Here is a 19,262-nt window from a genome sequence, read left to right as displayed (position 1 = left end):
CCCTTTTCCCCATTTGGGCGGAGCTGCCTCTGCGTGAGTCAATTCACAAACTTCCTGATCTGGGCTCAGCAGCTACCCTGACCCAGGCCACCCCAACTGGAGGTTTCGGAGGCCACACTTGAGGCCCAGGCGGGGCCCAGAGCGGAAAGATGGCTGATGGGGGCAGCGACCTCAGCACCAGGTTAGTCTTCATCTCCCTCCCTTTGAGCCTCTCTCTCTGCCCATGGCCTGTTTGCTCCGGTGTCCTTCTAAAGACACTAACCTAAATCTCTACTTTACCCAGTTTCCAAGAATGCTCACTAGCAACGTAAATAAAGTAGAGGACTAGGCAATGAGGAAATCAGGTTTTCATCTGCACACATGACTTTCCCGTTTTGTCATGCTGCTCAGAGGCCCGTCTGAAGTCCCAGGGTTTTAGGACAGGGATTTGTTTTTTGTTCATGACCTCTGAACTTTCTCGTTTCCCTCAGGCCTCCCCTACTTTCACGAGCCATTCCAAAGAAGGCAGTTGAGAAAACATAAAGTTCAGGGGAAACATCTGACAGGTTCAAACCCTGGGTGCTACGGTCTCACACCTGTCCTGTGAACAGGCTTCTGTCAGCGCCTGCGCCATTCCTGTCTCTGGCTCGGGGGGTTCTTCCTCGTCATCATGACCAAAGGAAGTAAAAGGGAAGAGAAGGGCCCAGACCGCCAAAGAGTAGTGCAGGCTCAGTTTTTTTGTCTTTACTTTGATTTTCTGTTCTGGAATGGGTTATGCCTCGGACAAAAAAAAAAAAAAAAAGAAAGAAAAAGGCGGGGAGGAGGGAGGTAGAAATCCTATCTTGTTCTCTAGCATTGGGTCCGAAATGATATTACTTAATATTTTTAATTAATTTATTGTTTAATACAAAAGGAATACATTATACATTCTTGTTCATAAAATTTTACACCAAATGAAGGTATGTAGAGGGAAAAATTCCTGTTTACTGCCTACCCCAATGCAGCTTCTAATCTGGGTCCTATTAAGTGTTTCAGGCACAGCCTTTCAGATCGTTTTCTACGTATTTCCATGTATAGCTTATTTTCCTATACGTGCACTCTGTGCTTTGTGTTTTTAATAAATGGGATTATATTGTATATGCTGTTTTGCATTTTTCGTTTTCTCTTATTTTAAGAGTGAAGATCCTAGAGATCACCTTAATAATCATATAGATCTACTTCATTCTTTTTTTAAAATGTTTTTTTTTTTTTTTAATTTCTTTTTGAGACAGAAAGAGAGAGAGCATGAGCAGGGGAAGGGCAGAGAGAGAGGGAGACACAGAATCCGAAGCAGGCTCCAGGCTCTGAGCTGTCAGCACAGGGCTCGAACTCCTGGACTGTGAGATCATGACCTGAGCTGAAGTCGGATGCCCAACCGACTGAGCCACCCAGGCGCTCCATACTTCATTCTTTTTAAGAGCTATTTTAATAGCTATTGCTATCTCATAGAATCGATAGGCCATAATTTTTAAATCATCCCTCACTCCCCATTGATGGACAATTTAGGTCATATTTGATCGTTCACTTTACCAACACGCTATGATAAGAATAATCTATTTCCTTATATTTTTGCACGCTTACAAGTATTGTCTTGTGTCAACAACCCAAAACGTGGAATCGTGGAGGCAGAGGTTACTAATATTTACTTGTCTATAGATCCTGCCAAATTGCCTTTCTAAGTAGCTGAACCGATATGTTCTCTTAACAATATCAAATGAGATAAACCATCTCCCCATGCCCAACCTTTGCAAAGGTGCTGGATAAGGAGCTGCACCTTCTTTTAATGTGCATTTTCCCAATTGCAGGGGGAGGTTGGACAGTTTTTCATGTTTATTGGCCATCTGCCTCTTTTGTGAATTGCTGCTTTATTTATGGCTGATGCCATTCAGTTGACATGACTGTCCTTTCTTTGATGAAAAGGGAGAATTTGCTAAATATTCTGAAAGGTATATACTCCCCTTGTCTTTGAACTCTGTTTATGATGACTTTATCTTGTTAAAGCTGACGATGTACAATATAGACTTATTATAGTATTGACTTTATGAGCTAGATGCACCCTTGTTGTTATAAATAATTAAAGTGAAACAGAAAAATTACTGATGAATTCCATGCATACTCTTGAACCACAGTTCTTGTGTTCTGAAGATGGCGGATTCAAGTCTATCTTCGTTGCACAGGAAGTTTCTTCTCTCACATCTCAAAAACGTTTCCTTTTCCAATTTGGGGGCCAAACGATTTTTCCACTGAAGCAATGCTAGCCTTCACCGCTTCTATCTGCCCCCTAAATTTTCACCTCTTTCACTTTTTAACTTTCTGCTCAGAATGGTGGTCTCAAACTTTTCTCCCACAACAATTATTTTTTAGTCGCTTTTTCATTTCTTGTTATTTCTATTTTTTGTAAAGTTGGTTGTGGTTTTTTTTTTTTTGGTGGGGGGACAGATGAGGTATCTGAATTTGTATCTAGATCTCTGCAGGCTCCACTGTAAGCTACATTTTGTTTTTTGATATATATATAATATATATATATATAATATATGTATAATATAATATATAATATATATAATCCCATCTTCAGGCTCTTGCTTGATTGATTGAGGCTTTTGGATGATTGTAAGTGCTTTGGGGATTTTTTCTTCATCCCCTGGGTTGTTCTTCCAGGTTGATTCTGTCAGCAGTTTGGTTTCAGTGTTTCAGTGCTGTTTTTACTTGCTTTCTCTCAGGCCTGTGGTGGTTTTATAGCCTATGTCACTCGTGATGGACCCCCTCCCCCAACCTCCGCTATACACAGACTTAATCTGGGTGAATGTTTTTTCCCCCCAAATGTCTCATCTTATCTGAGACTGAATTGCTTCCCATCTGATCTACAGTTGAAAGGCTCTAATTTGATTCTTATCAAAAAATTTTTTTTTCCTGAGGAAACTTATTAGTTACACTATCCTTTTCCCCTGCTGATCTGCAACACCACTGTCTTCACTACTCAGCGGTCTTGTATGCAGGGCCCATTTCAAGGGCTCTCTCTTCCAGCATTGGCCTGCACGAGCCTTTTCTTACTCCCCACGCACCACATTGTCATTGTGACCACGACTTCAGATGAACTTTTGATATCTGTGGCAGTAAATCTTCTTACCTTCTTTTCTTCCAAAGTGGCTTGGTCCTTTGCGTCTCCAAATTGGCTTGTCAATATCTTGCCAGGAATTCATTTAGATCGCGTTGAATCTATAGATCAGTTTGCAGAGGACTGATACCTTTACAACATTGTGTCTTCTATCTCATTACTGTGGTATATGCGTATTACTAATTAAACTAGATTTTCTAATAAAAATTATATTTCTCTCTATAGAGGTCTTATACTTCTGCTAGATTTATTCATAGATACTTGACATCTTTATATCAAATCTACATAATTTAAAATAGGCTGTCTAGCTGCTTGTAACAAAGATACAAAAATAAATGAAAACTTTGCCAAATTCTTTTGAATTCTAATGACTTATATATATATATATATGTATATGTATATGTATATGTATATATGTGGTTTTACATAATGTAAACACAATGACAGTTCTGTTTCTTCTGATCTAATCCTTCTACGTATTACTCCTTTTTCTTGCCTTACTGTGTGTGCTAGGTACTTTGTACATGGCGAATACAAGTACTGATGGTAATGATTCCATCTTGATCCTAATTTCAAAGGGAAAGTTTTAATCACTGCACAGTTATGGATGATGTTTGCTGTAGGTTTCTTTTATGAAAAGACTTTATAAAATACTTAGATTAGAGAAATTTTATATTGGCATCTGATATTTTCAACATAGGAGGTGTTTGTAGCCCTGTTTTCTGTTGTTTCTGCTGGTTCTCACCATTTTTTTAAATAAACTTTTAATTTTGGAATAATTTTATACTTACAGAAAAGTCGCAAAGACAGTACAGAAGTTTCTGTATTCTGCACACCCAGACTTATTTCCTGCGACATTATCCTCTTATGTGACTCTGGTTACGTTTTTCAAAAATGAAAAACCAATATTGGTAACGTCAGCGTGAATTAAACCCTGGACCTGTTTTCAGTTTCAACAGATTTTCCATCAACGCACATATTCTGTTTTTAGGATCCAATCCAGGGCTCCACATTTAATCTAGCCAGCCTGTCACTTATTCCCTCTGGTCTGTGACAAGTTCTCAGTCTCGCTTTGTTTTTCATGATCTTAATAGTTTGAAGAGTACTACTGGTCAGGCATTTTGTAGGCTGTTTTTTTTTTCTTTTTGTTTTGTTTTTGTTCTTATTTGGTTAGTTATTTTAGTTTTCTGGGTTTGGGGCATTTTTTTAGTTCTTTTTTTATTTTTATTTTTTGTAGACCATTTAAAAATTTTTTTTAACGTTTATTTATTTTTGAGACAGAGAGAGACAGAGCATGAACCGGGAGGGTCAAAGAGAGAGAGACACAGAATCTGAAACAGGTTCCAGGCTCCGAGCTGTCAGCACAGAGCCCGATACAGGGCTCAAACTCACAGACCACGAGATCATGACCTGAGCCGAAGTCGGCCGCTTAACTGACTGAGCCACCCAGGCGCCCCATCTTGTAGACCATTTTTTAATTTTTGTTCATCTTTATGTTTTTCTCATGATCAGACTGATTGAGGGTTTTTTGAGAGAATACCACAGAAGTGAAGTGCCCTTCTCATCACATCATATCTGGGGATATAGCCAACCTGACTTAGCACCAGGGAAGTTGACCTTGATTATTTAATTAGGGTGGCATTTGCCAGGCTCCTCCACTGTAAAGTTACCATTTCCCCCTTTCCACAAAGGGATAAATTTTCTTCTGATTACAAAGATCATTTTGCTGGGTGTTTTTGTGTATTAGCATTGTATTGGGGAAATTATTTGTAGGTAAATCAAGGACTGCAATGAAGGTTTGGAAAGGGTTTCTGTTTGCCAAACCCAGGTGTCTCTGAAAATTCTTGAACATGGGTCAGCGTCTGAGAGCACCTGGGTGAAGCCAGGTGGTTCTCTGGGAGTGCCATTATTCCAGGCTACAGCTGCCCCCTTCACGGAATTCTCACTGGGAAGATGTGGTGGTGGTAGCTGGGACTCCCGCTGGACCCTCCATCTTTTTGTTTGTTTGTTTGTTTGTTTTTGAGAGAGAGAAACAGAGAGTGAGCAGGGAAGAGCAGAGAGAGAGGCAGAGACAGAGAATCCCAAGCAGGCTCCACATTGTCAGCTCAGAGCCTGTTGTGGGGCTTGAACTCGTGAGCTGTGAGATCATGATCAGAGCCGAAACCAAGAATCTTACACTTAACCCACTGAGCCATCCAGGCACCCCTGGACCCTCCATCTTGTATGGACTCTAGACTTCATTTCTGTCCCTCTCTCCCCTTAAAGCTGTCAGACCTGAGGTTCTGATTCTCTAGGATCAGCAAATGCCCCTAAGTCAAAAGTGGCTCTCTGCTTGCCTGCCTCTCTGGTCTCTCCTTTCATTTTACTTCCTCCTGGTGAAGCCTCACCATACGTAGTTTCATGTCTTCAGTAACATTCTTAGATGCTTTTCTCAACTTTTACGGTCTTTCCAACAGAAATCTGTATGGCTTGTGTGAGTTGGGGAAGATTGGAGTTTTTGAATCCTGCGCCACCACACCAGGAACTTCCAGTCATTCATTGATTGGATGATTAACTGGCAGTTTTCAAAGTTTATTGCTTGACGTTTGGTTGTGACTCACGAAGTTTTTCTCTGAATGCTTTTAAGATTTTTCTCTTAGAATGTATACTGTAATGAGTCTAGATTCGTTTAAATTTTTTGTTTTTGTTTTGCGTTTATCCTTTTGGGGTTTCCAGACCTTGAATTTGTGAGTTGATGTCTTTTGGTTTTTGTTAATCGGGGTTTGTTTTTTGTTTTAATCAAAGTATAGTTGACATACAATGTTATATTAGTTTCAGGTGTACAACAGAGTGATTCAACATGTGTATACATTATGAAATGATCACCACAGTAAGTTTAGTTACCATCTGTCACCAAACAAAATTATTATAATATTACTGGCTATATTCCCTGTGCTGTACTTTACATCCCTTGATTTACTTATTTTATAACTGGAAGTTTGTACCTCTTAATCCCCTTCACCTGTTTTGCCCCTTCCCCTACTTACCTCCTCTCTGGCAGTCATCATTTTGTTCCCTGTATGTATGAGTCTGTTTCTGTTTTGTTTTGTTTATTCATTTATTTTTTAGATTCCACACATAAATGAAATCATTTAGTATTTGTCTTTCTCTGACTTGTTTCACTTAACATAATACCTTCTAAGTCACCCGTCATTGCAAATGACAAGATTTCCTTCTTTTTTTATGGCTGAGTAATATTACACACACACACACACACACACACACACACACACGCACGCATGCACACCACATGTTCCTTAATCATTCATCTATTGTTGGAAACTTAGGTTGCTTCTATATCTTGGCGATCATAAACAGTACTTCAATGAACCTAGGGTGCATATATCTTTTTGAATTACTGTTTTCATTTTCTTCAGATAAATACCCAGAAGTAGACTGCTGGATCATATGGTATGTCTATTTTTAATTTTTTGAGGAACCTCCATACTGTTTTTACATAATGGCTGCACCGGTTTGCATTCCCACCAACAGGGTGCAAGTTTTTTTTTTCTCCACATCCTTGCCAACACTTGTTATTTGTCTTTTTGATTCCAGCCATTCTGACAGATGTGAGGTGATATCCCATTGTAGTTTGGATTTGCACTTCCTTAATGATTAGTGACACTGAGCATCTTTTCCTATGTCTGTTTGCCATCTCTATGTCTTCTTTGAAAAAGTGTCCATTCAGGTCCTCTGTCCATTTTTTTAAGTGGATTGTTGGGGCTTTTTTGATGTTGAGTTGTAAGAGTTCTTTATATGTTTTGGATACTAACCCCTTATGGAATATATCATTTGCAAATATCTTCTCCCCTTTAGTAGGCTGACTTTTTATTTTGTTAATGGTGTCTTTCACTGTGCAAAACCTTTTTAGTTTGATGTAGTCCTAGCTGTTTAGTTTTGCTTTTGTTGCCCTTGCCTAAAGAGATCCAAAAAAATACATTGCTAAGAATTTACTACCTATGTCCAAGAGGTTACTACCTATGTTTTCTTTCAGGAGTCTTATGGTTTTAGGTCTTACATTTAGGTCTTACAGCCATTTTGGGTTTATTTTTGTGTCTGGTGTAAGATAGCGATCCAGTGTCATTCTTTTGCACGTAGCTGTCCAGTTTTCCCAGCACCATTTATTGAAGAGACTGTCTTTTCCCCTTATCCTTGCCTCCTTTGTCATAGTTTACTTAACTGTATAAGTGTGGCTTTATTTTCAAGCTCTCTATTCTGTTCCATCAATTTTTGTGTCTATTTTTGTGCCAGTACCATAATGTTTTGATTATCATAGCTTTGTAGTATATCATGAAATCTGGGATTGTGATGCCTTCAGCTTTGTTTTTCCTTCTCAAGATTTCTCTAGATACGTGGGATCCTTTGTGGTTCCATACAAATTTTTGGGTTATTTGTTCTAGTTCTGTGAAAAAAATGTTGTTGGTATTTTAATAAAAATTACATTGAATCTGTATATTGCTTTGGGTAGCATGGAAATTTTAACATTAATTCTTCCAATCCATGACCATAGTATATCTATTTATTTGTGTCATCATCAATTTCTTTCATCAATATCTTATAGTTTTCAGAGTATTGTTCTTTCACCTCCTTGGTTAAGTTTATTCCTAAGTATTTTATTATTTTTGATGCAATTGTATATGGGGTTGTTTTCTTAATTTCTCTTTCTGTTAGTTCATTAGTGTAGAGAAAATGCAACAGATTTCTGTATATTAATTTTGTATCCTGAAAATTTACTGAATGTATTTATTAGATTTAATAGTGTTTTTGGTGGTTTTTAGGGTTTTTTTTTTTTTCACATATAGTATCATGTCATCTGCAAACAGTGAGTGTTTTACATCTTCTTTACTGATTTGGAGGCCTTTCATTTCTTTTTCTTGTCTGATTGCTATAGCTAGGACTTCCAGTACTATGTTGAATACAAGTGGAAAGATGGAGGGCATCCTTGTCCTGTTCATGATCTTAGAGGAAACACTTTTAACTTTTCCCTGTTGGGCATGATGTTAGCTGTGGGTTTGTCATTTATGCCCTTTATTATGCTGAGATGTGTTCACTCTAAACCTACTTTGTTGAGAATTTTTATCATAAATGGATGTTGAGTTTTGTCTAATACTTTTTCTGCATCTGTTGAGATGATCATATAACCTGTATCCTTTATTTTATTAATGTGTGTATCATGTAGATCAATTTCCTGATATTGAACCACCCTTGTATCCTTGGAATAAATCCCACTTGATCATGGTGTATGATCTTTTAATGTATTGTTGAATTTGGCTTGCTAATTATTGAGGATTTTCATTTACCTTGTATTTATCTGGCATTTATAGAAGAAATATAGTAGTCTATTGATGATTTGGGGTGATTTGAAATTTAAAAAAATATATTGAAATGGTTTGTTTAATATGGACATTTTCTGTTTTGTGAAGGATTGCTGGAAATTGTCCATAAAACTTTTCGAAACTGATATTTGTTATTGTTTTTTTTTTTTTTGAGAGAGAGAGAGTGAGCAGGGGAGGGGCCGAGGGAGAAGGAGAGAGGGAGAATCTTAAGCAGACTCCACACCCAGAGCAGAGCCTGACATAGGGCTCTGTTCACAACTGTGGGATCATGACCTGAGCAGAAATCAAGAGTCAGATACTTAACTGAATGAGCCATCCAGGTGCCTCTGAAACTGATATTTGTGTGTGTAAGTGTGGGGAAAAGGCAGGGTTAGGGTAGGTCTCAAAGTACATTATACATTTATTCTATCACTTTTAATTCTATTTAGTTCTCATGTTGGCTCTCAGTTTTGATGATTCATATTTTCCTAAAAAGTAAGCTTTTTTTTTCTAGGTTGTCATATTTATTGGTTGAAAATTATACAAGGATTTCTTTTGTAAAGTTTTAATATATAGGGATTTCTTTTGTAAAGTTTTAATATATAAAGATTTCTTTTGTAAAGTCTTAATCTTTTCCTTAACTGCAGACACATCCTTTTCCTCATTCCTAGCATTGTTCATTTATGTCTTTTCTTTTGGTCTCTCTTTTTTTTAATGTTTATTTATATTTGAAAGAGAGAGAGAGAGAGAGAGAGAGTCAGGGAGGGGCAAAGAGAGGGAGACACAGAATCTGAAGCAGGCTCCAGGCTCTGAGCTGTCAGCATAGGTCCCAAAGCGGGGCTTGGACTCACCGACTGTGAGATCATGACCTGAGCTGAGGTCAGTCACTTAACCGAGTGAGCCACCCAGGCACCCGTCTTTCATTCTCTTGATCAAATTTTCCATTTTGTTGTTCTCTTCAAGGAATCATCTTTTGGTTGTATTGATCCATTACTCTTATTTTTTTGTTTGAGATTTAATTAAATCCTGCTTTTCTTTATTTTCATATTTTTTTTCTTTCCTCATTTTTGTCTTCAATTTCCTTGGGGGGTGGAATTTCCTTGACCTCTTTTCTTAATACTTTGATTTAAAACTTGGTTTATTGGGGCGCCTGGGTGGCTCAGTCGGTTGGGTGTCTGACTTCAGGTCATGATCTCACGGTTCGTTGGTTCGTGACTCCGAGCCCCGTGTCGGGCTCTGTTCTCACAGCTCAGAGCCTGGAGCCTGCTTTGGATTCTGTGTCTCCCTCTCTCTCTCTGCCCCTCCTCCGCTCACACTCTGTCTCTCTGTCTCAAAAATAAATCAACATTTAAAAAAATTTAAAACTTAGTTTACTTTTCAGTGTCTCTTATTTTCTAAAAAAATGTTTCTTAGGCCATGAATGTTTATCTCTTTGCTACTTTGGGTATATCGGTGGTTCTTATATGTTTGTGGTTTTATATGTTTTCATTAGAATTTATTTCTTACTCATCTGTAATTTCTATCTTGATTTTCTCTTTCAACTAAGGACTGTTTGGAAAGAGTTTTAAAATCTTCCCAGTGGATAATATTGAAGGAGTTCCTTTGTCCTGGTTGTTTGTTCTGATCTATGACATGTGATTAGAAAATGTGTTCCTTAAGATTGTTTTCCATTTCAGAATCTGTTGTTATTTTTCTTGTGGCCTAATGCATGTGATTTTGCAGGTTTTTCATGTTTGAAGGGTAATATAATGTAGGGATTAATATTGTGCTATCTAAGGCCAGCCAGGATGGAGGGTAGGAGCTGAGGGAGTAGGTAGGAAATTTGAGGAGAGGTGTTCCAAACCCTAGCTCTGGCACTACATAGCTGTAAAACATGTCCCCTCAATATTTTAAAGATATTTTCTTACACGTAATGACTTCTACCATGAAGTCTGGTGAAGTGTATATGTTATGAGTATGAAATAACCTTCTACGTTCTTTGTAATGCTTTTCAACCTAACTTCCATTTGCTTTTGATTTTAGTTTTGCTACAGAGCACTCTTTACTTTGTGTTTGTTTAATGTGTCTTTTCCAATCCCTTTATTTCCAGTGTTCTTGAGCCATTTTATTTTTTCTATGTCCCTTATAAATAGAATACAGTGTACACAAAAATTAACTCAAATGGATTAAAGACTTGAATGTAAGACCTGAAACCAGAAAATTCCTAGAAGAAAACATAGGTGATAAGCTCCTTGATATTGGTCTTGGTATTGAATTTTTGCATTTGATTCAAAAGCAAAGGCAACAAAAGCAAAAATAAACAAATGGGATATATTAAATTAAAAAGCTTCTGCACAGCAAAAGAAACCATCAATCAACAATGAAAAGGCAGCCTACTGAATGGGAGAAAATATTTGCAAATCATATGTTCACTAAGGAGTTAATGTATAAGATATATAAAGAACTCAAACAACTCAATAGCAAAAACCCAAGTCTGATTTAAAAATGGGCAAAGGCTCTAAATAGAGTTTTTTTTTTCAAAGAAGAAATAAAAATGACCAATGGACTTATGAAAATATGCCCAACATTACTAATCAGCAGAGAAATGCAAATCCAAACCACAATGAGATATCACCTCACACCTGTCAGAATTGCTATTGCCAAAAAGACAAGAAATAACAAGTGTTGGTGAGGATGTGGAGAAAAGGAAACTTCATGAACAATTAATCAGAATATAAATTAGTACAGCCAGTGTGGAAAACAGTATGGATGTTCCTCAAAAAATGAAAAATAGAGCTATCATATACACGACCCATCAATTCTACTTCTGGGTATTTATCTGAAGAAAACAAAAATGCTAATTTGAAAAGATATTCAATCCTATGTTCATTGCAACATTATATATGATATAACTACTCTCTATATAATACTATACAATGGAATACTCCTCAGGTATAAAAAAGAAGAAAATCTTGGCACTTGTAACAATGTGGCTGGACCTTGAGGGTATTATGCTCAGTGAAATAAGTCAGAAAAAGACAAATACCATATGATTTCACTTATATGTAGAATCTAAAAAACAAAGAAACAACAAAAACCCTTCATAAGTACAGAGAACAGACCTGTGGTTATTTAAAGAGGATGGGGGTGGGGGTGGACAAAATGGGTGAGGGGACCAATTGCATGGTGATGAGTGGTAATGAAGCTTATTGTGGTGACTTTGTAGTGTATGCAAATATCAAATTATTATGTTGTATACCTGAATATAATATCATATGCCAATTTTAGATCAATAAAAAATATATATAGCTGAATTTTATTTCCTATCCAATCTATATATTCTCATATTTTATGTCACTTTATTCCATTAACATTTATTTTGATCACTAGTATATTTATATTTATTCTTACTCTCTTAGTTATTAATATTTACAAGAATTTCTTCTGGTTCTCTCACCTTCTTTCTTACCTGTTTTTGAATTGGTTGCATTTCCTTTGCTCCATATTTCCCCCGATACATTGGAAGTATTGCCTTTTTTGTTGTTGAAATTTAATTTTTTTTTTTTAATTTTTTTTCAACGTTTATTTTTGGGACAGAGAGAGACAGAGCATGAATGGGGGAGGGTCAGAGAGAGAGGGAGACACAGAATCGGAAACAGGCTCCAGGCTCTGAGCCATCAGCCCAGAGCCCGACGCGGGGCTCGAACTCACAGACCGCGAGATCGTGACCTGGCTGAAGTCGGACGCTTAACTGACTGCGCCACCCAGGCGCCCCGAAATTTAATTTTTAATAAACATACTTAGGCTTGTATTATTCTCCCAATGCCTGGAGTTATTTAGTACCTTTTTTTAAGCTAAAAACTGGAACTTGATTTTCTTTTCCTCATCCCTCTTCCTATGCCCTCCATGAAATTTTTGAGGCTGAAAATGTCTTCATTTTACTTTTATACGTGAATGTTTGTGTATGTTTAAAATTAAAGTTCACTTAAATTTTGGTCATTTTTCTTCGCTGTCTTCCTGAATTCGGTGTTGCATGGGAAAATTCCAACTTCCATCCAATTTTCATTTCTTGTAGGTAAGTCGCTTTTACTTTCTGTAACCATTATGGTTTGTTTGTTATCCTTGATGTTCTAGATTTCACCATAATACATCTAGGTATGTTTTTAAATATTCATTCTCTGTACTTGATGAGCCTTTTTAATATAAAGTTCTACCTTTCTCTGACTGATTCATTTCATTTGGCATAATACTCTAGCTCCATCCATGTCACTGCAAATGGCAAGATTTCATTCTTTGTTATGACTAATATTCTAGTGTATATATAAACCACATCTTCCTTATCCATTCATCAGTTGATGGACATTTGGGGTTCCATCCATAGTTTTGCTATTGTTGATAATGCACAGAGAAAGACAAATATATGATTTTACTCATATGTGGAATTTTAGAAACAAAACAAACAAACATGGGTGGAGTAACTGGTGGTTACCAGAGAGGAAGTGGGCAGGGGGATTGGTTAAATATGAGGTGGGGATTGGGAAGGGCACTTGTTTTGACGATTACCAGGTGTTGTATGTTAGTGTTGAGTAACAAAATTCTATACCTGAAACTAATGTATGTTAACTAACTGGAATTTAAATAACTTAAAAAAGGAGTTCTAGCTTTCATTCTGAAATTCCCCTCCCCTGTCTTTTTATTTGATTTTGTGTCCTCATTCTTTCTCCTCTCCTTTTAAAATTCCCACTGGCAGAATGTCAAAACATCAGATTTTGCAGTATATCTTATTTTTTTCACACTTGCCAGATCTTCTTTTTTCTTACATTCCAGGAAAAAAATACATCTAATTAACTTTTCTTCAACTGAGTCTATTCAGCTATTAATATGCCTACCTTTATTTTTTAAAGCAGTTTTAATGAGGTATAATGTACATACTATAAAATTCACCTGTTTAAGTGTACAACTTAATTATTTTTAGCAAATTTATAGAGTTCTGCAGCCATCAGCACAATCCAAATTTAGAGCATTTCATTACCTCACAAAGTTTGCAGTTTTTTTTGTCATTTGTAGTCGGTCCCTGTTCCTATCCCCCAGCCCCAGGTCACTACTAATCTACTTTCTGTCTCTGTAGATTTCCTTTTTCTGGATATTTCATATAGATGGAATCATACAGTAGGTGGTCTTGCACATCTGGCTTCTACTGAGCATAATATTTTTTAAAAAAAATTTTTATGTTTTATTTATTTTTGACACACAAAGAGAGACAGAGCATGAGCAGGGGAGGGGCAGAGAGAGAGGGAAACACAGAATCCGAAGCAGGCTCCAGGCTCTGAGCTGCCAGCACAGAGCCCGACGCGGGGCTCGAACTCACAGACTGCAAGATCATGACCTGAGCGGAAGTTGGACGCTCAACCGACTGAGCCACCCAGGCGCCCTGTACTGGGCATAATATTTTGAAGTTCATTCATGTTGTAGCATGATTAGTATTTCATTCTTTGTTATTGCTGAGTAATACACACTGGATGGATCTACCACATTTTATTTATCCATTTACCTGTTAATGGACATTTGGAATTTTTCCATTTTTTGACTGTTATGGAAATGCTGCCATGAATATTTGCATATTTGTGTGAACATGTTTTCATTTCTAGGTTGATATCTAGGAGTGGAATTATTGGGTCATATGGTAACATTATGCTTTCCCATGAGCAGTGTATAAGGGTTCCCATTTTTCCACAATCTTGCTAATTATGTCTTTGATTATAGCCAAGTCAGTAAGTATGGTATCTCATACTGGTATCTCAGTATGGTTTTAATTTGCTTTTCCCCTAATGACTAATGATGTTGATATCTTGTGTTTACCTTCTTAATATCTTTTTGAAGAAATAGCTATTAAAATAATATATATATATAATATAATATATAGTATATATAATATAGTATATATACTATATATATTTATATATTATATATATTTATATATATTTATATGTAAAATATATAAATATATATTATATATTATATATATTTATATATAATATATATAATACATATTATAAATAATATATATTATATATAAACATATATATTATTTTAATAGCTATATATAAATATATATAATATTTAAAAATATATAAATATATATTATATAATATAATTATATATTATATATAATATATATTATATATAATGTATATAATATTATATATAATATATTATATATAATATATAAATATATATACTATTTTAATAGCTATTTCTTCAAAATATATATATATATTCTACTCTCTCTATATATATAAATATAAATATGTATATTATATAATATACATATTTATATATATTTATATATTATTTATATATATTTATATATATATATAATAAAATAATTAGACAACCGAATTAAAAGATTGGTTTTAATTGGGTTGTCTAATTATTGAGTTGTAAGAATTCTTTTCATATCTGTATACAAATCATTCATTAGTAATATGATTGGCTAATATTTTCTCACAATCTAGGACTAGTCTTTTATTTTCTTAATGGTGTCTTTTGAAACACAAAGGATTTAAATTTTGATGAATTCCAATTTATCAGTTTATTCTTTTATGGATCATGCTTTTGTTGTTGTAGCTTCCTTTTTGTCTAACCCAAATCACATATATTTTCTTTTTTTTTTTTACTTTTATTGTAGATTAAAAAAAAATTTTATGACTATAATTTATTGTCAAATTGGCTTACATACAACACCCAGTGCTTGTCCCAACACATGCCCTACTCAATGCCCATCACCCAATTTCCCTTTCCCCCACTCCCCCATCCACCCTTAGTTTGTTCTCTGTATTTAATAGTCTCTTGTGGTTTGCCTCCCTCCTTCTCTGTTTGTATCTGTTTTTTTCCCCTTCCTTTCCCCATGGTCTTCTGTTAAGTTTCTCAAGATCCACATGTGAATGAGAACACAAGATATCTGTCCTTCTCTGACTGACTTATTTCACTCAGCATGGTACCTTCCAGTTCTATCCACACTGCTGCAACTGGCATGATTTCATTCTTTCTCATTGCCAAGTAGTATTCCATTGAATACTGAAGACCACATCTTCTTTATCCATTCATCAGTTGATGGATATTTAGGCTCCTTCCGTAATTTGGCTATTGTTGGAAGCACTGCTCTAAACATTGGGGTACATGTGCTCCTATGCATCAGCAGTCCTGTATCCCTTGGATAAATTCCTAGTATTGCTATTCCAGGGTCTTTGAGGAACCTCCACACTGTTTTCCAAATATTTTCTATCTATTTGAAAAGTTGTATCATGTTTTCTTGTACACAGGATGCTATATAATCTGTGGGACCCAGTGAAAAATGAGTGTGGGGGGGGACCCTTGTTCAAAAATCATCATGAATTTCATAACAGTGAAAGCAGGGCATTAAACCAAGCACAAGGCCTTGTGTGAATATGTAGGATGCATGCCTCCAAATTTGGTCCTGCTCTTATATTTAGATCTAGGATCCATTTTGAGTTGATTTTTGTCTATGGTATGAGGTAAGGGTATAAATTAATCATTCTGTATGTGGATATTTAAATGTCCTAGCATTATTTGTTGAAAAGAAAAGACTCTTTTCTCATTGAATTGCCTTGGCACTTTGAAAATCGATTGACCAATAATATAAAGGTTTATTTTTTGACTCTCAATTTATTCCATTGATCTATGTATCTATTTTTATGCCAGTATTGTAACTGTCTTGATTACTGTTAACTTCATAATAAGTCTTAAAATCAGAAAGTATAAATCCTCCAACTCAGTTCATGAAGACTATTTTGGCTCTTCTGTGTCCTATATATTTCCACACAAATTTTTGGATCAACTTTTCAATCTCTGCAAAAGCTCTTTCTGGAATTTTGCTAAGAATTTCACTGAATCTATAGATCAATGAGGGGAGAATTGCTATCTTAAAAATACTGAGTTTTCCAATCCATGAGAATGGAATTTTTCTATTTATTTCGAATCTTAATTTTTCTTACCAATGTTTTGTAGTTTTTAGCATATAAAAGTTGCTTTTAGTTTGCTAAATTTATTGCTAAATATTTCATTGTTTTGCCTACCTTTATTTTTAAATTAGAAAACTCAATTTTTTAAAAAAATTCAAGTTAGTTAGCTTACAACGTAGTCTTGGCTTCAGTAGAACTCAGCGATTCATCTCTTACATATGATACCCAGTGCTCATTCCAACATGTGCCCTCCTTAGTGCCCAGCACCCATTTAACCCATCCCTCACACACCTCCCCTCCAACAGCCCTCAGTTTGTTCTCTGTATTTAAGAGTCTCTTATGGATTGCCTCCCTCTGTGTTTTTATCTTATTTTTCCTTCCCTTCCTCTATGTTCATCTGTTGGATCTCTCAAATCCCACATATGAGTGAAATCTATGACATCTGTCTTCCTCTGATGGACTTATTTTGTTTTGGTTAATTTTATTATAGAAGCAATATTACCTCATAAGCTGTGAGAATATTAAATACACTTACTCTAAAGCCTTGCTTCATTGGCTCTATTATTATTATTTTTTAATAGTAATAACTTCATTTATTTGCCAAACATCCTAACTTATAAATAAGGTACATTCCATAGATGCTTTAGCTCATAAATACACCCAATCTGTTTGGGTTATAATGTAACTAAACTCTTTTTTTTTTCCTTTTCTTTTTTTCTTTTTTTTATATTTCATTTTTTATTTTTTTAAATTGACATCCAAATTACTCAGCATATAGTGCAACAATGATTTCAGGTGTAGCTTCTTTAGTGCCCCTGACCCATTTAGCCCATCCCCCTTCCCACAACCCCTCCCGTAACCCTCAGTTTGTTCTCCATATTTATGAGTCTCTTCTGTTTTGTCCAACTCCCTGTTTTTATATTATTTTTGTTTCCCTTCCCTTATGTTCATCTGTTTTGTCTTTTAAAGTCCTCATATGAATGAAGTCATATGAGTTTTGTCTTTCTCTGACTGACTAATTTCACTTAGCGTAATACCCTCCAGTTCCATCCACGTAGTTGCAAATGGCAAGATTTCATTCTTTTTGGTTGCCAAGTAATACTCCATTGTATATATATACCACATTTTCTTCATCAATTCATCCACCAATGGACATTTGGGCTCTTTCCATACTTCAGCTATTGTTGGTAGTGCTGCTGTAAACATTGGGGTGCATGTGTCCCTTCAAAACAGTATACCTGTATCCCTTGGATAAACACCTAGTAGTGCAATTGCTGGGTCATAGGGTAGTTCTATTTTTAATTTTTTGAGGAACCTCCATACTGTTTTCCAGAGTGGCTGCACCAGTTTGCATTCCCACCAACAATGCAAAAGAGATCCTCTATCTCCGCATCCTCACCAACATCTGTTGTTGCCTGAGTTGTTAATGTTAGCCATGCTGACAGGTGTGAGGTGATTTCTTATTGTGGTTTTGACTTGTATTTCCCTGATAATGAGTGATGTTGAGCATTTTTTCATGTGTCAGTTGGCCATCAGGATGTCTTCTTTGGAGAAGTGTCTATTCATGTCTTTTGCCCCTTTCTTCACTGGATTATTTGTTTTTTGGGTGTTGAGTTTGATAAGTTCTTTATAGATTTTGGATACCAACCCTTTATCTGATATGTCATTTGCAAATATCTTCTCCCGTACCGTTGGTTGCCTTTTAGTTTTGCTGATTGTTTCCTTTGCTGTGGCCAAGATCAAAGAGGTTTTTGCCTGCTTTCTTCTCGAGGATTTTGACAGCTTCCTGTCTTACATTTAGGTCTTTCATCCATTTTGAGTTTATTTTTGTGTCTGGTGTAAGAAAGTGATTCAGGTTCATTCTTCTTCATGCTGCTGTCCAGTTTTCCCAGCCACATTTGCTGAAGAAACTGTCTTTATTCCATTGGGTATTCTTTCCTGCTTTGTCTTTATTCCATTGGATATTCTTTCCTGCTTTGTCAAAGATTAGTTGGCCATGTGTTTGTGGGTCCTTTCTAATCTTTGTTGCTTTTGATAGTCATCTTTTCTCCCCTCAGAGAGTCCCCCTTAAAACTTCTTGCAGGGCTGGTTTAGTGGTCACAAACTCCTTTAATTTTTGTTTGTCTGGGAAACTTTTCATCTCTCCTATTTTGAATGACAACCTTGCTGGATAAAGAATTCTTGGCAGCATATTTTTCTGATTTAGCACACTGAATATATCCTGCCACTCCTTTCTGGCCTGCCAAGGTTCTGTGGATAGGTCTATTGCAAACCTGATCTGTCTTCCCTTGTAGGTTAGGGACTTTTTTTCCCTTGCCACTTTCATGATTCTCTCCTTGCCTGAATATTTTGTGAATTTGACTATGATATGCCTTGTTGATGGTCGGTTTTTGTTGAATCTAATGGGGGTCCTCTGTGCTTCCTGGATTTTGATGTCTGTCTTTCCCCAGGTTAGGGAAATTTTCTGCTGTGATTTGCTCACATAACCTTCTACCCCTATTTCTCTCTCTTCCTCTTCTGGGATCCCTATGATTCTGGTGTTATTCCTTTTTAACAAGTCACTGATTTCTCTAATTCTTAAATCGTGCTCTTTTGCCTTAATCTCCCTCTTTTTTTCTGCTTCATCATTCTCTGTAAGTTTGTCCTCTATATCGCTGATTCTCTGTTCTGCCTTTTCCATCCTTGCTGCCACTGCAACCATCCGTATTGCAGCTCAGTTATAACATTTTTAATTTCATTCTGACTGTTTTTCACTTCTTTTATCTCTGCAGAAAGGGATTCTAATCTATTTTCGACTCCAGCTAGTATTCTTAT

The 19,262-nt window shown here is 36.0% G+C and overlaps 1 protein-coding gene across 4 annotated transcripts in view; it reads left to right on the top strand.

Moving 5' to 3' along the window:
• The first annotated feature begins 35 nt into the window (after nucleotides 1-35).
• The window catches only part of SP100 (SP100 nuclear antigen), a 104,936-nt gene continuing 85,709 nt past the window's right edge, over nucleotides 36-19,262 (top strand). For 3 of the 4 annotated variants that reach the window (XM_040450744.1, XM_040450743.1, XM_040450742.1), the window contains exon 1: nucleotides 37-181. In XM_040450744.1, coding sequence (XP_040306678.1) covers nucleotides 150-181 — 32 coding nt within the window. In that variant the 5' untranslated portion in view covers nucleotides 37-149. Of the gene's footprint in view, nucleotides 182-19,262 lie in introns of all 4 variants that reach the window. The other variant, XM_040450745.1, reaches the window with a different exon arrangement.

This window comes from Herpailurus yagouaroundi, unplaced genomic scaffold (assembly GCF_014898765.1).
Source record: "Herpailurus yagouaroundi ecotype Mexico unplaced genomic scaffold, PumYag 202, whole genome shotgun sequence".
In the NCBI taxonomy this organism is placed as follows: Eukaryota; Metazoa; Chordata; class Mammalia; order Carnivora; family Felidae; genus Herpailurus; species Herpailurus yagouaroundi.
This window is presented reverse-complemented; position numbering and strand designations above follow the sequence as displayed.